At 48.2% G+C, this 23507-nt stretch overlaps 2 protein-coding genes across 3 annotated transcripts in view; both read right to left on the reverse strand.

Annotated features, from left to right (window-relative positions):
* LOC142444774 (L-lactate dehydrogenase C chain-like) overlaps positions 1 to 3896 on the reverse strand; it is a 36618-nt gene extending 32722 nt beyond the window's left edge. For both annotated transcript variants that reach the window (XM_075545992.1, XM_075545991.1), the window contains exon 1: positions 1917 to 3896. In XM_075545992.1, the coding sequence (XP_075402107.1) occupies positions 1917 to 2042 (126 nt within the window). In that variant the 5' untranslated portion in view covers positions 2043 to 3896. The remainder of the gene's footprint in view (positions 1 to 1916) is intronic.
* Positions 3897 to 4086: 190 nt separating this feature from the next.
* Positions 4087 to 13550, reverse strand: LOC142444773 (L-lactate dehydrogenase A chain). Its single transcript, XM_075545990.1, has 8 exons — positions 13434 to 13550; positions 11462 to 11614; positions 9484 to 9601; positions 8141 to 8314; positions 7596 to 7769; positions 7329 to 7446; positions 5488 to 5611; positions 4087 to 4735 (listed from the first exon to the last, which is right to left on the reverse strand). Exons 2-8 carry the CDS (start codon positions 11585 to 11587, stop codon positions 4571 to 4573), a joined length of 999 nt encoding a protein of 332 aa, XP_075402105.1. The 5' UTR covers positions 11588 to 11614; positions 13434 to 13550; the 3' UTR covers positions 4087 to 4570.
* Positions 13551 to 23507: the final 9957 nt, after the last annotated feature.

Below are 23507 nucleotides of genomic sequence, written 5' to 3' on the forward strand. Positions count from 1 at the left end.
AATATGCAGACGGATGGCTCCCGTTATAGCCCACAAGTCAATGAACGAAGACCCCCTTCATCACTTTCCATGGTTCCCACAGTACACAGCAGGGTGGCCCAAGGTCCAGGCCTAGCGGGCGTGCTCACGTTGGGCAGAGGACAGCGGACTGTAGGAGGGAACGCAAGAGAGCAAGCAGTCGCTGCCACGTAGCCTCTGCCTCACGGTTGCCTCTACGCCATGTCACGGAGTGCAACCAGACTGAGTGAGGCCTTCGGAAGTGCATCGCAGGGCTTTCTTCCAAGACTCTGGATGGATTCAAACCACCAGCCTTTCAGTTAGGACATACTTAACCCAGGGACTCCTAGAAAACAAATGGCCTCCAAAGGTTGGTCCCGCCCCCCATTATAGTTATACAGTTCCATAATTTATGTTGGGTAGGCCCTTTTTGACTCACTGTGTTAAGCCATCAGTGAAGACTTTATATTTCTAAACTCATGCCCTTTCGTTTCAGAATCTTTGTTTTATTCCTTGAATTATTTCCCCCTCTCATTTCCTGCTGAAACATCAGCAAATTGTTGGACCTCTTCATTGATCTAATTTCACTGCCTTACTGTATGTATTCCACTTTAGTTGATGTTTTGCATTTCTAAGATCTTCATGTGGGTAAAGGGTTGGTGCTTCCCTGTTCACTTCCCGCTTCCCTGTCCAGAGTTTATCTGGTTCAATTGCCCCAGAGCACAGACTCCTTCTCCCCGCCAGATGGACTGTGGGAGAGGAAGCTGCCTAGGTGAGCAAGGGTGCAAAAGCCGTGATGGTTTTCCTTTTCCTCCTGCCTTTCAACCAATCTTTTGGCTTTTGCCACTTCCCTCCCGTCTCTTCCTTTGGAACTGCCTGGTACTTTCAATTCCTGAATTTTTCTGGGGTTTGGGACTCAAACTGGCTTTGTTTCTTCTAATCGTCTCTTTGTTTTTTCACACCCCCCCAAAAATGGTCTAGCTAACACAGCATAGCATCTAAGAGCACAAACTAGAGGACAGAGTGCCATGGTTTATATCTTGGTCCTCTACTTACTAGCCATTTGGCCATGGACAATGTACTTAGCCCCAGCATTCTCATTTTTAAGTAAAGATAACAGTTCCTAGCGCTTAAGGTTGTTATGAAGATTAAACGATATCTTTAAAATATTGAGAACACAGAAAACAAAAAAAGCATTGAGAACAAAGAAAATGAGCACACATTCCTTTCTCTTTCAACGTTTCTACTGATCTTCGATGGCCGCTACATACTTTTATTTGACAAGCACCCTTAAAAATTTTTTCAGCATTTTGTTGTTGATTTAAAAGAATAGCATTCCATTATTTTATGGCTGCAATATCTTACCTCTTTGAGAATACTAATTTTTCCCCCCTAAGGAATTGGGTTTTTAAAGCTTTCTACCTGCTTCCGCCCTTGTGTGTGTGTGTGTGTGTGTGCGTGCGTGTGTGTGGCTTCTTCCGCCATTGTGTGTGTGTGTGGCTTCTTCCGCCCTTGTGTGTGTGTGTGTGTGTGTGTGTGTGTGTGTGTGGCTTCTTCCGCCCTTGTGTGTGTGTGTGTGTGTGGCTTCTTCCAAGTTCCTTCCTTTTCCTTTTGGTCTGTCTTTCCTTTCAGCGGTTTCCCACAAACTTCTGGTCATCCTCAAGTAGTCGTGCCCATTCAAGAATGAGGACTTACCGGCAGACTGCTCGCGGGTACAGACAAGGTTTGTTAGCGGGCACATCGCTGTAGCGCGATTTCAAAGGAACCCGGTTACTTTGCTGGCGCATTTTCAAATGTACACCCAGTCACCTGCCTCGGGGTGTCAAGATGCACCGCTGGCGGCCTGAGCACTAACCCTGCAACCTTGCTGCACTCATCAACATGGACAAGGCCCCACAGGTGCATATTTGTCAGCTTACCTTCAATAAGATACAAATAGCGCAGGCCATGCCTACGGCCCCTGTCCCAACTATGGTGATCTTATTCTGGGAGCGGTTATCCTCGGCAGTGAGACTCTCTATAAGCAGTTCCTTGATCGTTGACATTTTGAGAACCTGGTAGGGATAATGCAATTGTAGTTTATTCAGGCGCTTGAACGCTCAGTTCTTACAACCCTGCCCATACTGAAGATCCTGGGACTGACCTTCTGAGTTTGCAGGAAGCTGGGACAGGGCTGGGAGAAGACCAGGGACAGAATTCCCTGCTCAACGGGGGTGGACTTTAGGGCAAGCGGGGGCAGCGGGGGCTAGTGGAAGGGGAAGAGCACCAAAAGGCATTTTGACCTCCCTGCCCCGCCCCACACCAATTTCACCCCAATACCGAATGTCACACAGAGGACCAGCAACGCTGTGCACCGCCTTCACGGAAGCTAAGAAAGGAACATCACATTAACCAGTAACTCCAGTTGATGCGCCCGGCCAGTGTCAGTTACGCGTTCTGGACCACAGCGTAAGCAAGCCCGCAGACGCGCGCCACGCACACACGCGTCTCACGCTCGGCTCATTGGTTCGCAAGCCCCACCTGGGTCGCCCTGGCTCCCCGCCCGCCCGCTCTCCTGGTTTGAACCTTCTCCACCGATGCCTGTAGTCAAGTGTCGGTGTGGCGTATGTGCTTAATTCTAAACCGACCCCATGAAAGGGTTTCATTTCCCATGACGGGCCACGGATTGATTTTAGGACACAGGTTACTAAGGTTCCAGGCTGGGAAAGAACCCGCAGAGCACGCTTCCCATCCACCGGCCCGCAAGGCAGCGCCCTGAGGCTACTGCCTCCAAACACTCCTGGAGCATCACCGGTGGGCTCAGAGGAGGCACACTGCTTGCTTAGGGTCTCGCCTCAGGAGTGCCCTCCCCACGGCTGAGCTAAGGGTCCCTCCGAGAGTGCATGCTTGGGGCAGCACCCAGGTGGGCTGGGGACGGAACCAACTTTTGATGTACACACCATGTATTTACATGCAAAGAAACGAGTTGAATTTGAGAACCGGATGTAGTGAAAGGTAAAGGCAAAGCTAGTTTTCTTAGGGAGATCTTCATTTACACCAAGAATTTATTTCAACCCAGAGAAGGCAGCACTTCTCCCACTGTCTGGAATCAGTCCCAACCCTGAAGAAGAGTCCACTTTCCTTATGCCTGCGTTTCATATGTAGTTCCCGTCATACCACCCGAAGAACCTGCCTGGCTGTTCGTGAGGGAACTAGGGGGGAAAATGTTTGAGAATGAGGAGGGCAACATATGTACAAATGTGCTTGACACATGGATGGTGATTTGTACAAACACCCCCAATAAAATGATTTTAAAAAACCTGGCTGGTTTCCTATTGCATTCCCAATAACCAACTTTGACCATAGCCTGAAAGGGCTTCAAGGGGCCGATCTCATCCCCCTCCAACCTCCCCACACTGCCCTCCAAGGAGTCTTCAGATAGCTCTTCCTGGCTCAGGAATTGTTTTCTGTTAGAGTCCCTGGGTTATGTAAATGGTGAACCCAGGTTAGCTGCTGAAAGGATGTGGGTTCAAGATCACTCCGGGGTGCCTCAAAAGCCTGGTTTCTACTTACAAAAAAACACCCACTGAAACCCCTTCTGGTCCAGTTCTACCCGAGGGTGATCACAAGATGGAATCAGCTCAACGGTGACTGGTTCAGGCAGTTACCCCTAAGTTTCCAACCTAAACCAGGCTCATGGTTATGGAAATGTTTTGAGGGGATACAGGAATAACCATCAGAACAATTTGGGTTAAAATTGTTAATGTTTCCAGAGAGCAAACTTGTTATGTTCAGTTGGCAAAAAAAGTTTTGCATTTGTGTCAGTTTCTTCTTTAAGTCTATTGCACCGTACCATGAATGAGTCCTGCTGGTGCCATCGGGTGTACTCTACTGCTAACTACAAGGTTGTCAGTTCAAACCCACCAGCCACTTCATGGGAGAAAGATGAGATTATCTACTCCAACAAGATGGGAGAGCTTTGGAAACCCAGAGTCCTGACTCGATGGCACATTACAGTGGCTCTGTGATTCCGCATCTTGACGTAATAAATTAGCAGCGATATAATGTCACTGTGCATGGTTCATTTGGTGTTGTAGTTGGTACAACAGATAGTTGCATTGCTTTTATGTAGGTCTTTTTACATTATATGGCAAATACACACTCTTCAGATAAAGATCGTACACAAAATAAGGTCCTCAGGGCAGTTATGCACAAGACAAGCAATACTGGATTTGCTTTACACACTGGAGTCCAAGACGAGAGTGGGTTAAGAAGGTGGACTTGGCATGTTGAGTGAAGGTACCAGAAGTTCTGTCACACACAGGAAACACCTTGGCAGTGGGGTCTCGGAGGTGTGAACAGTTTTATGCTAACCAATACAGAACTACACATGATAAATATGATTCACCTTAGGATAGCGTTGTAAGGCTTTATGGCCCATTCCCAGGTCTGACTTTAGGAAACTAATGTTTTTCCTGGATCATAATTTTACTGCTTTAGTCACAGAGCAGATTAAAATAAAAGAGCAACATGCACAAATCCCCCAACTGAGATCCATTTGTAGCCCAGACAGTGAAGTGGTTTGTACAAGACTTTAAAACTGCAGCTCTTTTTGGATCTCCCAAAGCGTATCTGCACTTTTCTTCAACCGGGCCTCTTCCTCGGTAGTCAGAGTCACCTTCACCACGTCTGAGATTCCGTTCTGTCCCAGGATGCATGGAACACTGAGGAAGACGTCCTCGTTTATGCCATAAAGGCCCTGGGGGCAAGAGGACAGTAATCTTTCAGTGGGTTTGCATTCTGGGCTCGTCCAAGACTTATCCTCTTTAATATGAAGCTCATTTAATGCAACATGTTACATAGAAATACCTTTCCAGATTCCCAGGTATGCTGTGAAGAGTAGTACAAAAATGCTATTGTGAAAGAGAAGCCGAGTTACCGCCCCCCCCCCCAACATCGTACTTCCCAGCATTGATCGTACAACACTGTAAGAGCCCTAAGCCTGCAGGTAACATCTCTTGGTAGAGTCTTCCACCCACTGCAACACAATTGAAGAAGGATTTTATTTTTGAGTCAACAGGTTATATGTTAGCGAACCCTAAGGCTAATGCTTAACCATTTATCCAAAGAAAAATGTGGGTGCATGAATTAATTTTCATTAATGCAGTCATTTAATTCAATAGTTGAGGACTTACATGAACCTAATCACTTTCTCAGCAGAGCTTCTACAAAAAAACCCCAAATAATGGCATTCAAATACTTTTCTAAAAAAACCCCAAATTAGACTCACCACCTGCGAGTCAATTCCAATTCATAACAACCCCAACTTATAACCCTACACGACACAGAGTAGAACTGCCGTTAGGGTTTCCGAGGCTGTAAATCTCCACAGAAGCAGATTGCCACATCCGTGACCCATGGAGTGGCTGCCTGATGGGCTTGAACTGCTCACCTGCAGGCTAGCAGCTGTACCACCAGGCCCATAGCACAAGCGATATGATATAGACCTACCTTAATCATGGTGGAAATGGGATGTACCCGCCTGAGATTCTTCATTATACTCTCTGCCAAGTCAGCCACAGACAGCCCAATGGCCCAGGAAGTATAGCCTTTCAGTTTGATCACCTCATAAGCACTAGAGGATAGACAAAGGGAGGGTGGATATGACAGGGAAGTTAGGAGAAACAAACCCCAACCATTCACTGAACATGCCTAAAATAATACCACAAATAATTTCCACAGCTTAAGAGAAATCCTGGTACATAAACCCCAAGTTCTATGTATATACGCCAGGTTTGATGTATACAAATATTCACAAGAGTACTGTTGTGTAATAGCAAAAACTGGGCCCTCACACAGAAGGGACGAAAAATCCAGGGAGCATTATGGCACTGATGAACCACATCCTCTAGTTCTTTAATATTTCCTCCCCTTATTATTATGGTTTTTATTTGTTTTACCTCATGAAGTATGTTAGATCTGCATATTTTAATTTGTATCCTTAAGATCCTTCCGTAAATGAAAGTCAGGATAGATAACCCTCTAGAAACAATAACAGGAGTAATGGTTCCCTGAGGGTACGGGAAGGGAGGGCGAGCTGATAGCATTGATGATTGTATAACTACACTCGATTTAATAACAGAATTGTATGTGAATGGATATATCGAATTGTGTAAGATATGGCAAAAAAACACAAACGTATTATAGGGGAAAAAAAGGGTTCCTAGAAGGATGGTGGGGGAAGGGACAAAGGGGAGCTGATATCAAGGAATTAAAGAAAAAAAGATGTTTTGAAACTTATTGTGGTAGCAATTATACAACACTGCTTTATGTGCATGACTATGGAAGTCTATGATTCCCTAAGAGCTCCCAATAAAATGATTAAAAAGAAAAAAAACTGGGTCCTAAGCCCAGTGCCCTCACCAGAGACTAGATAAACTGTGGTGCATTCTCACCATGGAGTATTACACAGATGCCAAGACACACAGGACTGCAGTCACATGTAGCGAGTAGCATCATTCTGTAACTTTTCAATGCTTTTAACTTTTATTAAAATTTGTATCTTTATTACAGTGATTAAAATCTCCAACAATGCTGGATGGTGATAGCCAGTATCAAGTTTTTCCTGGTTGAATGATATGGTCTATATTTCTAATTTACACTTTTCTTAATAATTCTCGTCAAATACCACAGTTGAGAGCTATTGTCAATGTTTCAGATCTTCTCTTGATGGTGGACTCACAAGTTTCATTAATTAGAATACTAAATAAATCCAAATAGGAGGCTTTTGCATGGATCACTAACATTAAGCAAGAATTATGATGTTACTCAAGTCTACAGACCTGGGGTCCACACGTGCATGTTTTTCAGCAAGGACACAATCCCACCAAGGTGAAAGCTTCCTTCCTTAGCAGTTAAGAATTATTCACAGTTTTGGAACCATTGTGTATCACCTTGCTAAAATCTTTACAGTATTCTAAATAAACAAGAAGCTAGGACTGTGCTTCTAGCCAGCAAGACTATTAACAGGAACTTAAAATGTGAAAGATTTTATTCCTCACGGACTGAATCTTGACATAGCGCGAACTTAACCTATTGTCTTCACAGCTTATAATATAAAGATTTATTACACAGTAAATTGAGGATTATAATAAAGCAGTAAGACCACAGCATGAATAAAAGTATACCTTCACTTCAGTTTCACAGTATAATATGCAACAAAGCTTAAGAAAACACATTTTCTCTCAAATCAAATACCCAAATGCAAATGACAATGAGCATTTTAAATCCTACGAATAAAAGGTAGTATATTTTAATCTAGCATGTCGCCAGTTTAGGAGCTCTATAATTACCTTTCGACCACCTGTTTGTGGACATCTTTCCATTGTTCCTTATCTGAATCAGTGCCTAAAGCAGGATGCAGGTTTTTCAGGGAGACACCAGCAACATTCACTCCACTCCAAACTGGCACTAAAAGAAACAGCTCAGAGTAAATGCATTCCACTCCACACATCAGCAGGGGAGTAAGTCCACCCCGCCCTTCTGAAAAAATTCTGGCCGATTTTTCGACTCCCCTTCTGGTAGGTGGTCAAGACAAGGAGAGAGCAACTTATACTTACCACTAGAGTCTCCATGCTCTCCAAGGACCCATCCGTGACAGCTTAATGGGTGCACTCCCAGCCTCTCCCCCATGAGGTAACGGAACCGTGCTGAATCCAGATTGCAACCACTTCCAATAACACGGTTCTTGGGGAAGCCACTTATCTTCCAAGCCACATAGGTAAGGATATCCACTATGAAGAAAACATTCAAAAACAGCAAAGGAACTATTAGATACGGCTCTCTGTGAATCTTACATATTCAACATGAGTAAATGAATATTTTTGTCAAATTATAAAACCTCAGATACATATGACATCACAAATCCACTGGCTACATAGGAAATCTGTTTAGAAAATGAACAATGTTCAATTAAGAGAATACCACAAATCACTCATAACTCATCACCCTATGCTCAAAGGGAGAGTATCCACTTTAATGTCTGTATATTAACTACTTTACAAAAACACTTAGGGAGGGAATTAAACAACGTATGAATAAGTAAGTGTGATGATGGAAAAGATAACACATTTTGGCATCCTTACACTAGCGATTTAAGCCTCACCTGGATTAGAAACAATGAGCAACTTGCAGTTTGGACTGTACTTTACGACGTTCGGAATGATGAACTTGAAGATGTTCACGTTGCGTTGGACCAAATTAAGACGACTTTCTCCCTCCTGCTGACGAGCTCCAGCCGTGATAATGACCAACTTGGAATTTGCAGTTACATCATAGTCTAGAGAGAAAAGAAACAACAAACAGATTAAGGTCTTTAAGCAAATTCTTCACCTATCAAACCATGTTTGACAGTCACTTGTGTGAGTTGTTTCATCAGTGTTTTGCCTAAGCGGCAGAGAAGAATCCCACTGCCACTGCAGCCATCTCTTGCAATGGTATCACTCAGAAACCGTGGTCAAGTACATCATCCCCTTCCTTGTGTCCGAGTTGTTATGGTGTGACTTTACTTAACCACAACGGTGGGGGCAAAGGATTGGGCTGGAAGAAATAAATCAAATTTCAGCCTCTTATCCATGCCTGTTTTTGTTAGGAATTAAGGGGCCCCAGAAAGTCCATGGGAAAATGGAAATATTGGGCACTGATTGCAACCCAAGTAAAAGGAAATCTTTGACAACTTATATAAAAAAGGAAGAAAAACGGAAACGATCTCCCCCCCCCAAGCATTCTGAAGCCCCTCCCTCACTTATTCTCAATGACAAAGCAGAGTCTAGGTGGGCCCATTTCCAGGCTTCCTGACTATCAGGCATAAAAGGGAAGGTCAAAGCCAGTAATACCTGCTCACCAGGCTCCATCACTCTGCTCTCCACCTTGAGCTAGTGTCTGACAGGCAGAGGGGCTAAGCATGTTTAAGTATGTAAAGCAATGTGGTCATTAAATATGAGTGGAAGGTTTGGAGCTTTATGAATTTAATTCTAAGTCAGTTTCATTCCACATCAGGGACCATATTTTTACTTAAAACCACTTACAAGATATTAAAGCTTTGGTAACCATAGATTCCAACGCCAAATCATCCGATGGCTCTCCTAGCCAGCACAGGCAGCCTCTGGCTACCAGGAGAACCATTCTTATGTGTGTCTTTAAGACAAATCTGCAGTTAAGTCAGAACAGGTGCGAACAGTTCTTAAAGAGCCTGAGCTTACTGCAAGCAGCAGTTCAGGCCCTTTCAACTTAGAAGCTGCACATGAAGATGGTTGTGATGAAGAATTTGTTGGTTCAACAGTTTCATCAAGTGGGTTCAATCTACATTACCATTCAAGGTCAAGGCCAAGTCATCCCTAAATCCTGACCCAGGGGCTTCTTGTATAAAAAAGAAACTTTAAAGGGCAAGTACATCAACCCTGATGAACTCAGTCTAGCTGGGATAGACTACAATATAGTAACATCAACCTTTGCCAGAGACGATTTTTGGTGTTCGAAGGAAAAGGCTGCCATGCTGGAGATCCATCATTTCACCCTTCAATTTGTCTTCCATGACGTCAACAAGGGCGAGTTCATCTGCCAAGTCCTGTAAGACACACAGTTTTCAGGTAACGGGGAAAAGACGACTTCTCTATTTCTAGAAAGCCAGGTGAAATGGCTCATCTCTGGCACAGGCGAGGTCTGCTGCTCTGCCAGCGTCAGGATAGCCTGGAAGTAGAGGCAGGTCCCACTTCAGGGTTGCACAAGCTCAGCCGGAGCTCCACCTGCTCTGCTGTGTAGGCAGCACCCAAACTGACAGCTTGTTTAGTCTTGCCTTCATTTTATACACTGACTTGAGGTTGCTTTTCATGAAATCAGTGACAGAGACCAGTATGTGCTGAAAGAATGGCATTTTGCCCCCCGTTATGTTTCCCATACAAACACCAGACACACAGAGGACTGGGCATTGCACAGTACTGGCGGAAACAGTAGTTGAAACTATGTAAGAGCACAGGTGTAGGAAGGCAGGTTAAAAAAAAAAACTGTCTCAAAACCAAAGAAGCCTTTATGAAACAAAAATATCTAAATGCAAAGCTACTGTTTTTTTAACACCCTTCCCCCTACTAGGCCTGCACTTTGATAGCGGTGCCTCACTTTGGTAGTTCTTCCTATAAAAATCCTGTACTTTTTGATTTACACATCAAAACAGTAGCTTTGGCAGCTTCATGGGACTCAAATCATGTTCCTTTGAAATGTTTGAGTTTTGGGTAAAAGAAGGTGCAAGATGCCTTTCATATATGATCCAAAGCAAAAACAAAAAACCCCAAACAAACAAAAACTCACAGCCACTGAGTCAATTCTGACTCATGGCGACCCTATTGGACAAGGTAGAACTGTCCCCACGGTGGATTTTCTAAGACTTTAATTCTTTACGGGAGTTAACCCCCCCCCCCAAAAAAAAAAACAAACACCTCATCTTTCTTCTCCCTTGGAATGGCTGGTGGTTTCGAACTGCTGACCTTGCAAGTAGCAGCCCAATGAGTAACCAAACACTTCACAACCAGAGCTCCCTATGTAAAATCCAGTAGGTAATACATCAGAGTTGTTCTAGTATGTGGTCTCTCTAAGGACACAGGGAGGGAGAGCAAGCTGTGTTTTTGTAAGACCTTCCTTCCCATAGGATATTTCTGCCTTCAATTCCCACTCACGTCAATCCACTTCTGTTCAGATCCAGAATACACTGTTTTAGTATTTGTGTTGGCAGGTGCCAATGTGTTGGTTCTAATTTGTTGCAAGCCTGCAGACAACAAATGCAGCTGTGCCCGGTCCTGCTCCATCCTCACTCTCGGTTGCCATGCAGTTTCTGAGACAGACATCCTTCTCATGAGGACTTGGCTTTGCGGTCAGCAGTCCAGTACCTAACCCACTGTCCCCGAGCTCCTTGAGCCCAGTATTAGGAACTCCTGATCTGAACCCCCAGTAGTTTAACCCTGTGACCTGCCTCCATTTCTTATTTAGATAAATCGGACGTGACTATTGTGAAAAATCTTTATCCACGAGTTCTCCTTTTCCACCTTAACTTTAGATCCACAACTGTTGGGTTTTTCTTCTTTTTAAATTGGTATACATGGTGGAGCAATGGGGGTCTGGGATGGGAGAAGACTAAGATTTTAACATTTGGTATACTCTCTCAATTAACTAATTACTTTACAAGAGTTTTAGCTCCATGCAAGGCATGGGTTTGCCCTTTCAGTCCAACCAAGGGACCAAGCGTCTTGATAACCCCTCAGACTTTCTTAGTTCAGGTACCTCTTTGTACAGCAAGCACTGTGTCCCCATACTTAGCTTCATGGAGCTTTTAGAATGGTACAGGTGCCTAAATACTTTCATATATGATGTGATGATGTAATTCTTGGTGGGGGGGATCAGCGCTTTGGGGCTTGCAGAGTGACAGGCTCTCACTTACCTTCATTAAGATACTGATGGCACAGGCCATGCCCACAGCACCCACCCCAACAACTGTAATCTTATTCTGGGGGGTCTGTTCTTCCTTCAGGAGATTCTGAATCAGCTGGTCCTTCAGAGTTGCCATGGCGCTTCTTTTGGAAGAGGAAGGAACCTGCAGCGGGGCGTGGGAGAAACGGCATCATCAGGGTACCCGCTCTCTCAATACTTCGTTTGTTTATTTCCTTTTGGGGTGTTGGCCACTAAACTCATAAGGAATGGTTTTAGAAGGAAGGAAAATGCCTAAATGTGACCAGAAGAGAATTAAAGGGTTTGGTGCCAGAGCCCTGATTTGGCCAGGATCTAGGTGTGCAGCAGCTTACCTTGGCATGGAAAAATAACAGTGATGTTTGGGTAAAAGTAAAGCCGCCTGGAGATTTACTCATCTTGGCTGATTAACCCCGATGGGGCTGGTCCTACTTCAGACAAGAACACTGCCCTGCCAACCCTAGGCTAGCTACCAACAGGCCTTATAGTATGTACACTGTCGAGGCCCTAGTTGTTAAGCCCTGAGATGAACGCAAAAAGGAAAAGGGAAAGAAAAAAACGCCACTTTTAACGGCTACAAATGGTCCCCATGCAGAGTTCTGCGCCTGCGTGTCCACTTCCTGTCTCTCCCTCCCCCGCCCCAAGAAGGGGAAGGAGGGGAGGAGATAAACCCCTGGGCACATCCGCCTGCAGAAGCTGGAGCTCAGAGAGAGAGCGCACGCGCGCGCACGTGCGATTCAGGGACGGGGGCAGGCAGGAATCATGCGGCTCTCTGGGTCAGGGGGTGCTAGGAGTCAGACTTTAACCAGTGGCCCAGCGCAGACGCGAGCAACATGATGCCTGGCTGCCCGCCACCCTGGCCCGCAGCCCGGCCACAGCCAGAATTTAAATGCCAGGAACCAGGCGCCTATCAACCACCCTGGGGGGAGGCGCCTCGTGCAGCTGCTGCCTGGTCCCTCATTGCAAAGTCCTAAGGCCCCGGAATGAGGACATTTTGTTGGTACCGGGAAGTGTTGAAATAGCTTAGGGTTGCTATCTACTTGGTGCGGACCTCCGAGCGGCGGGGACTCTGCTAAGCCAACACTGCACCGCGTTCGCTGGAGGGAAAGTCACAGGTTGCAAGCAGAAAGCACCACGTCTAATCCTGACACCGCCCCAAAGGGCAAAAATACCCCAGCGAACCTCCAGGCTCTCTCCTTACAAATCACTGCTATTTCTAGACAGCCCGGTAAGGAGGCTGCAGCCTGGCACGAGGGGCTGGGGGGTGGCGAGGGAAGCTGGGAGGGGTTCGCAGAATGGAGGACAGGGAGCTCTGCAGGATGAGCCGTATACTCCCCAATCCTACCACCCCCTTCACTGCGACTTGAGATAAGCCCTAACCGTCTAAGCTTTGGGTCAAGAGGGGATCATTCCGGATGATCCCACTTTCCCAAGACTGCCACGCTGCCGGCGGCTTGGAACCTGCCTCATCGACGCATGCCCCGGGCAAAAGACACCCACCCTGCAGCGGTCTCTCCCAGGAGGACCCCCCCCACCCGAACGTTCCAGGAGAAAACGGGGCCCGCTTGGCGCCCCGAGGCTTTCCGGAGCCCAGGGACCTGCTCGGACATGCTGGGGCGTTCCCCCTCCCTGGGCTCCGGGAAGCAGACCTGGAGTTCTGCTGAGTTTCCCACCCTTTAGAACTCTCGGAAGAGGTTTGCCACCGCCTCCTTGCGCACCCAGGCGGGCTTTCGCCCCAGAGTGGGTGCGGCCACGTTCGCAGCGCCCCGGCCCGGCCAGACGCCCAGAGCCCCGCTTAGGGCAAACAAGAAATGGGGTGGCGGCCACCGCCCCGTCTTCAGGCCCTCCCTAGGAAAGGGGACTCCGGCACGGAGTGCAGGCGGCGCCCGCGCGGGGCCCCAGGACGCTCGCTCCCCCACCCCCTGGGGCGCAGGGCCCGGGCGTACCGGACTGCACGTCGGGCGAGCGGGAGGCGAAGGGAAGCAGACCGCGGCAGCAGCTCCGGGGCTCGCGGGCGGCACGGGAGGGGCCTTAAATGGCCCGGCGAGGCTGACGTCAGGGGGGAGCCGCGCGGACGTGCGGGAGCCCACGTGTGGGCCGGGCCGGGGGGCGGGCGGGCGCCGGGCAGGGCGGTGCCTTGGGGAGGTCCGGCGGCGCGCGCAACCCGGGCTGGACGGGCGGCCTTCCAGCCCCGCGGAGGGCCGAGCCCGTGCGGCGCCGGCCCGAGCCCCGACGCCCCCGCGGGAAGGCTGCGTCCGTCTCTTCCCGCCAGCAGTAGCTCCTGGCTCTTAACCAACGCCCTGCAGTCAAGGAGATGCGGAGCCTTCGCAGGCTCTTCCCCGGGGTTGAACGAAACCATGAAAACGCCCGGCGCAGCGCAGCGTCAGTCCCTGCTGCTCACGGAAGCCCGGGGTTCCCCAACAGGTGACGCTGCACTGTCCCCCACAAAGGGACCTTTGGGCCTCGACCTCCAGCCATGCCGTCCCAGCTGCGGCCCTCCTCGCCCAGCGTCTCAGGTTTCAGCTGCAACCTAACAATTGCCGCGGTTTTGCTTTGGGGTTTGGGGCCTGGTCCGAAAGTGGGGGTGTTAAAATTGTTTTTTATTATTATTATTTGTATCCCCGGGCCTTCACTCCATGCTAGTTCATTTGCTCGGCCTGGCTTTCCCTCCACGGCCAGTCCTGCTGCTTTACCTCCTGCCCAACTTCCCGGAGCCCACGTGTACACCACCAAGCCGGCCTGCTCTCTCCTCCCCTCAGGAAGGGCTGTACCAACTAGTGAGCTCTCAGGGACGGGCGTGTGCCTACTTCCTCCCTGACACCCAGTACCCTGCTCAGGGCCCAGCCTGCAGAGAGAACCCGGACTCTGGGCTTTGGGCTTTCAGGGGGAAATCAAAGCCAAGGCATTTCTCTAGCGTGCCATAACCGGTTCCCATTACTCCGGGGGCCCTCCGCCTAGGGGACGCAGATGCTCCCCCTTCCTCAGGCCTCAGCTGACTGTTTCTCAGTCTCTGCAACCGGGCTTGGCTTGTGTCTGCTGCTCAAGGGTGATTCGTTCAGAGAAAGGCAGAGAGGCTGAAGTGACTAGTTAGGCTGGAGAGACTGGGAACTCTTGGCCAGAAGGGTGTGATATTGGTCAGGTTAGGGGTGGGTGACCTCTGGGGATAGCCCAGGCAGAAAATCCCCGTGCCCTAAGTTACAGCTCCCTTCAAAAGAGCTTCCTTCTTTTCCTGCAGAGCATCTACTTCTATTTGACTCTGCAGATAGGGAAACAACCGACCGGAAAAACGAGTGCCTACTATGTGTTAGGCAGCCAGCGAGGCAATTTCCATATGTCTGCTCATTTTTATTTTATTTTTTAAAATCTTTTTATTGGAGCTCATAAGGCTCTTATCACAATCTGTACATACATCAATTGAGCAAAGCACCCTTATACATTCGTTGCACTTGTCATTCTCATAATTCACCTTCCACTTGGGTTCTTGGAATCAGCTCGGTTTCCCTTTTTTCCCCCCATCCCCCTCCCTCCCCGATCCCACCCCTGGTCCCTTGATAGTTTATAAATAATTATTATATCTTATCTTACACTCCCCGGCGTCTCCCCTCACCCGCCTCCCCATTGCCCATCTCCCAGAGAGGAGGTTACACATAGATCTCTGAGATCAGTTCTCCCTTTCTACACCCCCTTCCCTCCTGGTGTCGCCACTCCCACCGCTGGTGTTGAGGGGCTTCATTTTTATTTTTGGAAGGACGTATTTAATCATCCCTATTCTTTTCAGATAAGGGAACCAATGCAGAGAGGTTTGTGACTTTGGCAAGGTGGTGCAGCTAACCAGTGACGGACTGGAAGTTGAACCCACAGATGGCTGACTCCACAGCCCTGGTTTTCTCTCTTCCAGAAATTGTTCCCTGTGAAGAACACAAAATTATCTAGGGAGTCCAAGCCAGCCCCAGGCTCAGAAAGTTCTGGCGTGAGTGAGAAGCACTGGTGCCAGCCAGTTAGTACTAACAGTAGGGTTTCCATACCAAGGCTGAATGTGGGCCCAATGGGATGGAAACCCTGTCCCAGAGGGCAGAGCAGACGTCTGCACCCTGACCAAATGTTCTGGCCTCTTTAAAAGGAAAAACTATAGATATATACCCAAAGCATCCCACAAAAAGATAGTGTGACCAAGAGAATGGATATACCCCCAACCACCTATGATAATGTTTTCCTAAACTGGACCTGGTTATAGGATGGTGTCCACCCCGAGCACAGGGCTGAATCATTCCTTCATTCAATAAGTATAGGGCATTGAGACCCTCCTCTGAGACGGGGCAGCAACTCCTCACAGCCCCAGAGTAAAATCCAACCTCCTTAGAAAGGTACACCTGATCCAGTGCCCACACCACTTCTCTGGCTTTACCTTTACGTCCTGCATGCTTCCTACCTGCCCTTTCCCAGCGCTACTCACCACCATCCCCAAATACCCTGGACACTGTCCTCCGAGGTAGGTCCTTCAACCAGAACGCACATCCCTTTACCCATCATTCCTACCACTCCTACCCAAGCCCCACCTCGTCATTGATCAACCTCTGTTCCTTGGGCTTCTGATTAAGTTAATTCTCATTGCTGACCATCTTTTTCTCTCTGTAGAAACGCTCCCGGTGGATGGAAATGTTCTTCTTCATTGCTGTAGCCCCAGCACATACATTTATTTGCTTAATTAATGTCTTCTAAATTATACTAGGTGCTGGGGGCACAACAATAAGCTAGACAAATGTATAAGCCTTCAAAGAGTTTACCATTTAGTAGGAAAAAGCAAGAACATCCCCCTCAATAGTTACGCTACAAGACAGAAGGTAACACTGCCACCAAGGAGGTAGTGAGAAATGGTCCAATGTCCAGAGGAGCAGTCGCTTGGCGCCCAGCAGGCATCCTGGGAGAAGCGAGGCTTGAGGCAGAGCTAGAAGAGCATTTCAGTTGGTGAAGGTCAGGTGTTGCGGCAGAGAACTGTGTAGAGCAGAAAACTACAAAGCAGAGTTACTGCATATTTCGTTTTAAGTGCCAGGCCAAAAAAAGGGCAGGGCTTTTTCCCTGGCCAGCGGAAGTTAAGGAAGCTTTGTGAGAATGGAAGAGAGTGAGGGAAAGCAAAGTGGTCTCAAGGGCGCCCCATTTTAAAATGATACGACGACTTGAAGCTAAGATACAGCTCCAGCCACATGAGTGAAGAGCATCTACTTCTCAGCCCCAAAGCCCCTCCGAAAACTCACCGGCGCCCTGACGTCCTGCACCTGTTCCACTGTTGCAAAGCTGACAACTTTCCTGAGTTGCAGGAGCCAAGATGCAGACGGCCTCATTAGCCCACGTCCTTGACAATCCAGGGCCTGGCAGTGCACGTGCCAAAATTGAGGCTCCTGTGTCTGACACTGCCCCTAGGAAATGGCACTCTGACATTCCCCCAACCCAATCTGGTTCTCAGAGGATGGGAGTGGAAACCAGAAGACTCCACCCCATTGCCTCAACCTCTCCGGGCATCTCACCCTGTTGTCCTCTCCTCTTCCTCTTTCCTCCAGACTGCTCATCCCCCCAGCTCTGGACCCTGCTTCTGCTTCCTTCCTGTGGGGGTGGGGGTGGGGGTGGGGAGGGCAGTTGGAGCCTTCAATGGTCATGGTCATTCCCTCTAGAATGCATTCTTCACATGATTCCCGACAGAATTCACCTGGGAACTTCTCCGTGCCCATCCAGCCCCTTCCTATCTCTGGAAAGAAAGGAGAGCTATACCCTTTTATTTCCATCCTTTCCTGAGAAGGCCTTAGGCCTAAAGCTTCCCAATCATGGACAGATTCCAGGGCCAAGACTGCCATCTGAATATAAGTCGTTTCCAGACTGAGGAGCCCCCCACCCTCCAAAAAAAACCAAGGCTGTGGAAGGAATACCAAGCCCCCCAGTATGAGTGCCCATCAGCTGATGCTGGTGACTGGGATGCAGCAATTATCTCTAACACCTTGGGTGGCAAGGAGAGTGGTGGGCATGGCTTGGCAGGTGATCAGGCAGCTTGGTGGGATGGGGCCATACTGACCCGGAGGAAGGAACTTGGGTCCTTGTCCCGCTTGCCATGGGTCCCTGAGGTGCACTGTGGTGACCATATTCCATCTGCAGTCTCAGCACCCTTGTAGACCCAAGAGGCTCTCTCTCATCCTGTTCTAATCTCCAAAGAGGGTCCGAGCTCGTGAGTGAAGCCCCCCATGTGCATTTTTACCATCGCACAGGCCTCGGGGGCAAAGCTTCCCCTCAATTTTGAAAGTGGTTACAGCAGCTTCTAGGGTCGAGGAAGGGGCCCCGGGGAACTGGCCTCATCTATAGACACAAAAAGTCTAGATCTGACATCCTCTGATCCCTGACACTAGTCTCAAAATTGGTTCCAAATCCCCAAGGCACTGATGGGTTTTGAATTTGTTCATAAAAAGACTCAGGACTTTGAAAGCAGATTGCTGACAAAGGAAGCCTATCTCTCTGAGTCCAATGTAGACCGTGTTGAGATCTTCTTTCCAAAATGAGTGATTCTAATCCAAGCCCTCGCTCTGACTAAAGAAGCCCTGGTGGTGTGAGTTATGCGCTACACTGCTAACCACAAGGTCAGCAGTTTGAAACCGCCAGTCACTCCTCGAGAGGGGAATGAGACTTTCTAGTCCCATAAGGGTTTACAGTCTGAAACCCTCAGGGGCAGTTCTATGCTGCATAGGGGCGATGTGAATCAGAGTTGCTGATTCAATGTCAGTGAGTTGGATTTGGAGTTTGAACTCAGAGCCACCACACATCTGTCAGTTTTCCATTCTATTCTGGTTTGCGTGTTGCTGCAAAGTATGCCATTGGTATTGGAATACAATAGTTCAGAATGACAAGGAACAACTGCAGGCATCCATTAAAACCGGCAATGTGGACTGTCTCAAGGAAAACTGTATCAAGGAAAATTGGAAGTGGTCAAAAATGAAATGAAATTTTTTTTTATTTTAACAATTTATTAGGGGCTCATACAATTCTTATCACAGTTCATACATATACATACATCAATTGTATAAAGCACATCTGTACAGTCTTTGCCCTAATCATTTTTTTCTCCTCTTTTCTTTTTTTACATTTTATTAGGGACTCATATAACTCTTATCACAATCCATACATATACATACATCAATTGTATAAAGCACATCCATACATTCCCTGCCCCAATCATTCTCAAGGCATTTGCTCTCCACTTAAGCCCCTTGCATCAGGTCCTTGAAATGAAATTTTAAAACATGAAGTGAAATACTTGAAGATCAATGTCTAAGACTGCAATGGACTGGTACTGGGCCATTCTGAATCAGACAATCATACGGTCTGCTACTCAAGAATGACAAATTGATACCATAATCATTACCAAAAAGAACATTACAAGGCTTATCCTGAAATACAACACTGTCAGTGATAGGAATATTATTTGTATTTTTGCATCTTACACATATGCCAAAGATGAAGAAATTGAATATTTTTACCAACTTGTACAACCTGAAATTGATCACTTTTATGATCAAGATGCATTGATAGTTAATGGTGATTGGAATTTGAAAGTTGGAAATAGATGAAGGATCTGTAGTTGGAAAGTATGGGCTTGGTGATAGAAACAAAGCTGGAGATTGTCTAATTTTGCAATCCAATTTTGCAAGACCAATGCTTTTTTCAATGCAAATACCTTTTTTTCAACAACATAAACAGTGACTGTACACCTGGACTTTGACAGAAGGAACATGCAGGGGTTAAATCGACAACATCTGGTGGGAAGAGACAACGGGGAGGTCAATATCAGCGTGCAAACAAGGCCAGGCGCCAACTGTGGAATAGGCCACCAAGTGCTCATATGCAAGTACAATTTGAAAAATGTTAAAGAAGCCCCAAGACCCAAATTACAACCTTCAGTATAACCCACCTGAATTTAGTGATTTGATATATTAAACAGCAATAACCAAAAAGTAGATGAGTGACGGGGATGACATCAAGACCATCAGAATATCGTACATGAAGAAGCAAAATGTCGTCAAAGGGAAGGAGAGAAGAAACCACAGTGGGTGTTTCACCAGGCTCTTGAGACTTGCTCTTGACCCCAGAGAAGCTAAAATGACTGGGAGAAGTGATGAAGTAAAAGGTCAGTTCAGTAAGACAAATTAAATATTAAAATAAATGTGCAGAGATCTGAATTTCAAAAACCAGAGAAGAATATGCTTAGCTTTTCTCAAGTGAAAAGAATTGAAGGAGAAGAACTCAAGCCTTAAGTCATATATAGGCTAGATGGCCCCTAAAAACAGAAGCTGCAGGTCTTAATAGAAAGATATGTTTCTAAGACACTCCAAGAGGATCGAGGTTAATTGTATGTGAATACAACCAGAAATGTCTCTTTATCATTTCCCGGAGCTGTAAGACAAGAAGGGACATAATTTCCTAAGCCTTTTGTGAGATTGGAGATGGAGACATGGAAGAACAGAAACAGACTTTAACCAGGAATGTGGAGTTGGGAAAGATTTTACTGAGGCAGGGAAAGAATTCCCGGGAGGGAAGGGAGAGCAGAGAGAGGGACAGGGGCATCTTGAGTTCCTGGGCGGTTCTAAGACCCAACATGTTAGGTCAGGGAAATCGCAGCTTGTCGGTGAGGCGGTAGGAGATACATAGGACTTGAGCTAGGGAGGTATCCATTAATAACAAGGGAGATATTGTGCTTGCAGATGCAAGACCTTGAGTCAGGATGTGGTCCGTGGGAAGCGCCTTTGTTGGTTGCCAACCTACTCCCTGGAGTGCTGGGACAGGGACTGCACAACCTTGGTCTGGAAAGATAAGCTCCTTGGAATGTTGGGGCAGAAGATGCATACTTCAGTAGGTTATTTATCTTCCTGAGAGGCTGGAAATGGGGGCCTTGAAGTTCTATCTTCCTGAGGAGCCGGAGGGGAGCTGGGGGCTGCCTAGTCCAGACCCGACCCAAACATAATTGCTCAAAATAAAAAAATCCACTGCCCTTGAGTTGATTCCCAGTGGCTCTATAGCAGCAGTTCTCAACCTGTGGGTCAAGACCCCTTTGGGAGTGAACCCTTTCACAGGGGTCGCCCAATTCATATCAGTAGCAAAATTACAGTGATGAAGTAGCAATGAAAATAATTTGATGGTTGGGAGGTCACCACAACATGAGGAAATGTATTAAAGGGTCACGGCATTAGGAAGGTTGAGAACCACTGCCCTATAGAATAGAGTAGAACTGGCTCTTTGGGTTTCTAAGATAGTAAATCTGATAGGCAGATAGGCCCATGGTTCTCCTGAGGAGCAGCTGGTGTCTTTGAACTACTGACCTCATGGTTGGCAGTCTAATATGTAACCCACTTCACCACCAGGGATCCTGGGCTTTTTGCTTAAAATACAACCACTTCTCTGACCAGTGTCAGAAAGGCTCTGTTCACCCCTGCTGTTGGATCCAGCGTGGAGACTCCAGTCCTCGAAGGCTACCCAAAGCAGCTCTGGCTGCACTGGGAAGCCAGCACTCTCCCTGTTAACAGAGGAACACGCCTTAACCTCAGGAGGAGGCTGAGCTGGTAGTGGGTGTGTGCCCACACCGTGCCCCAGATAAAGCTCAGTGGCCCTTCAGTTCGCCGTGACTTCGCATGCCTTTCCTTCCCGTTCTCTATGCCCAGAGTGGAAAGCAGAGCCGCAATTGTTGCCTCCACTTTACTGGGGTGCTTAGTGATTGGGCTGAGCTGAAGCAGGTCAGGACCCCGCTCTCCTCCATGTCCCTGGAGGTCAGCAGCTGCCCGCCTGACGTGAGGAGACCCAAGAACAATGCCTGGAGGGCCTGACTCCCTGAGAACTAGTCAGTCAGCCTGCCTGCCGGAGCTGATACGCTACATCCTGGGCCATAAAGCTTGCTGCAGCACGGACCCCTCTCTCCCTGCTGTCCTTCACAAACTCTGGATGGACGGGGACGAAGCCCCCCGATTCCCCTGGGCTACTTGCTAGACCATGGGGCTTCGCCCATGAACTCCCTGCTAATAAAGCTATTTCTGTTTCTGCTTTCCCTTTGTCCTTTCAGTTATCTTTGTCTGTCTCCCTGTGCCTCTGTTTACCTCTCACTTAGGAGTCCAAAACAAGCCCACAGCAACAGGTTCAGTCATTTGTTTGTTTGTTGAGTTGGGTTGATTGAAACAAAAAATTCATTGCCCCAGGCCATGGCGCTGGAAAACTGCCCAGTGGATTCCTAACGTCCAGATTAATTCTCCTCTCCCTGTACCCCCTGACTTCTGGGGTGCCCCACAGTGTAAGGAGGCCAGTAGGCAAGCAGTTTGTGGCCTGGGATTCAAAGGGAGGTGGGAGTGTTTCTCCCTTGGCCCTTCTGTCTAGGGTTGCCTCTCTCTGGTGCTTGGCTAGCTTGCACAGCCCCCGTGGGTGCAGAGCCCAGACTGCCCTTTGTACGGACACATGTGCAGCGACAGGCCCTCTCAAAGGACGTTGCCATTTAGCTCAGTCCCCAGTTTTAGGGGAGAGGCCCTCCCAGCCACGACTCTCCTTTACCCACGTTGTCAGCAGGAGACCACCTGGCCCCTCACACCTGTTCCAGTCTTGTTTACACAGCTGTGCTTCCCAGCCACTCTGTCCAACCCACAAGGCAAACACTGTCCACACAGTGAGTACCTGAGGCTCAGACCAGGGAAGGGACAGGTCTTTGGCTCCCCGAGGACACCGGTGGTAGACCAGAACTAGATTTCTTCCCAACCCATCTAATGCTTTCTCCTTCCTTCCTTCTCGGTAAACCCGAGCCTTTCCTTAACACTGTGGGTGTGGCCCTCCCTCTGACCTCTGAGTCCTTTCCCCCTCCACTATCCAACAGGCCTTCCTTGGGATTGGCAGCTCAGCCTGGAGGCCTCACTCAGCTGAAAGCCACACCACAGCCATTCAAAGGACAGGCTTGGCAGTCTCAGTTTAGCACCCATTTTTGGTAATCTATTTTATTGGGGGCTCTTACAGCTCTTATCACAATCCACACAGAGCTACCAGCTTTCCCCTCCCGTGCAGTCCTCTGGACATGTTTGTTCCCAATGCCAGAGGCCCTTCCTCCAAGCTGAGCTAGTTCTCAAGCACCCAAATCGCTCCTCTACCTTCTCTCAAGGAAAGCTGCCTGCCAACAGCTCTGCCACCATCTCCATGGTAACCAAAGGCCACCCTTCCTGCCTTGGCCGATCGCCCAGAGCCTGTACTCTTGGCAGAGCACACTCAAGACCCCAGGAGAGCTGGGAGTTGAAGCAAGACCCACCACCTCCACTGTTATCACTGGACTTGTGAGCAGCTTCAGGAGGCTGCCACTGGAAGATCCAGCCAGGGGGTCTTTGAGAGAGAGAGGCCTTACAAGCAGGAAGGCTGAGAAGGTCCTGCTGTGGAGCTTGTCTCTGCCCTCCCATTTGGAGCTGGTTTCTCTGAGCAGGCTGTGGAGCACTGGGGTAAAGCCTCTTCAGGGTTTATGGGTACAAGTTGAAAATTCCACTTTGTTTGACTTTGTTCTCTCCCAGCTCCGCCCCCCCCCCTCAACAACGCCCTGGGGTGGTGGTGATGCAGGAGATAGAGACTATTGATTTGGCAATAATTCCAGTTCCTCCCTCCTACACCCACAGAATGATCCCAGGGGAAATGGAGGAGCTGGCTGGCACTAACCGGCAAGGTGTCTATCCCATTATTGCCAGGGATAAACATTCCAGAGAGCCAAGGTGGTCAGCCCGAGGAAGCAACCCTGTTCCTTGGTTGGTTTCCTAGAAGGTGAACAGGCAGGGGAGGGCCTGGCGGGACACCCCAGGAGCAGAGAGGGAGCCCACCTTGCTCCTAAGGTCTCTAGGACTGGGGCGCCCTCTTCAGAGAGCTTCCATTGCCAGGAGAAACAAATCAGCGTGCCATCTGGCCTGGCTCCTCTTCTCTTGCTCGCTCTGTCTTTCTTCTCTTCCAACCACAGCATGGGGAGACGACAAGACTGGGCCTGACAG

Source organism: Tenrec ecaudatus, chromosome 4 (assembly GCF_050624435.1).
Source record: "Tenrec ecaudatus isolate mTenEca1 chromosome 4, mTenEca1.hap1, whole genome shotgun sequence".
Lineage (NCBI taxonomy): Eukaryota > Metazoa > Chordata > Mammalia > Afrosoricida > Tenrecidae > Tenrec > Tenrec ecaudatus.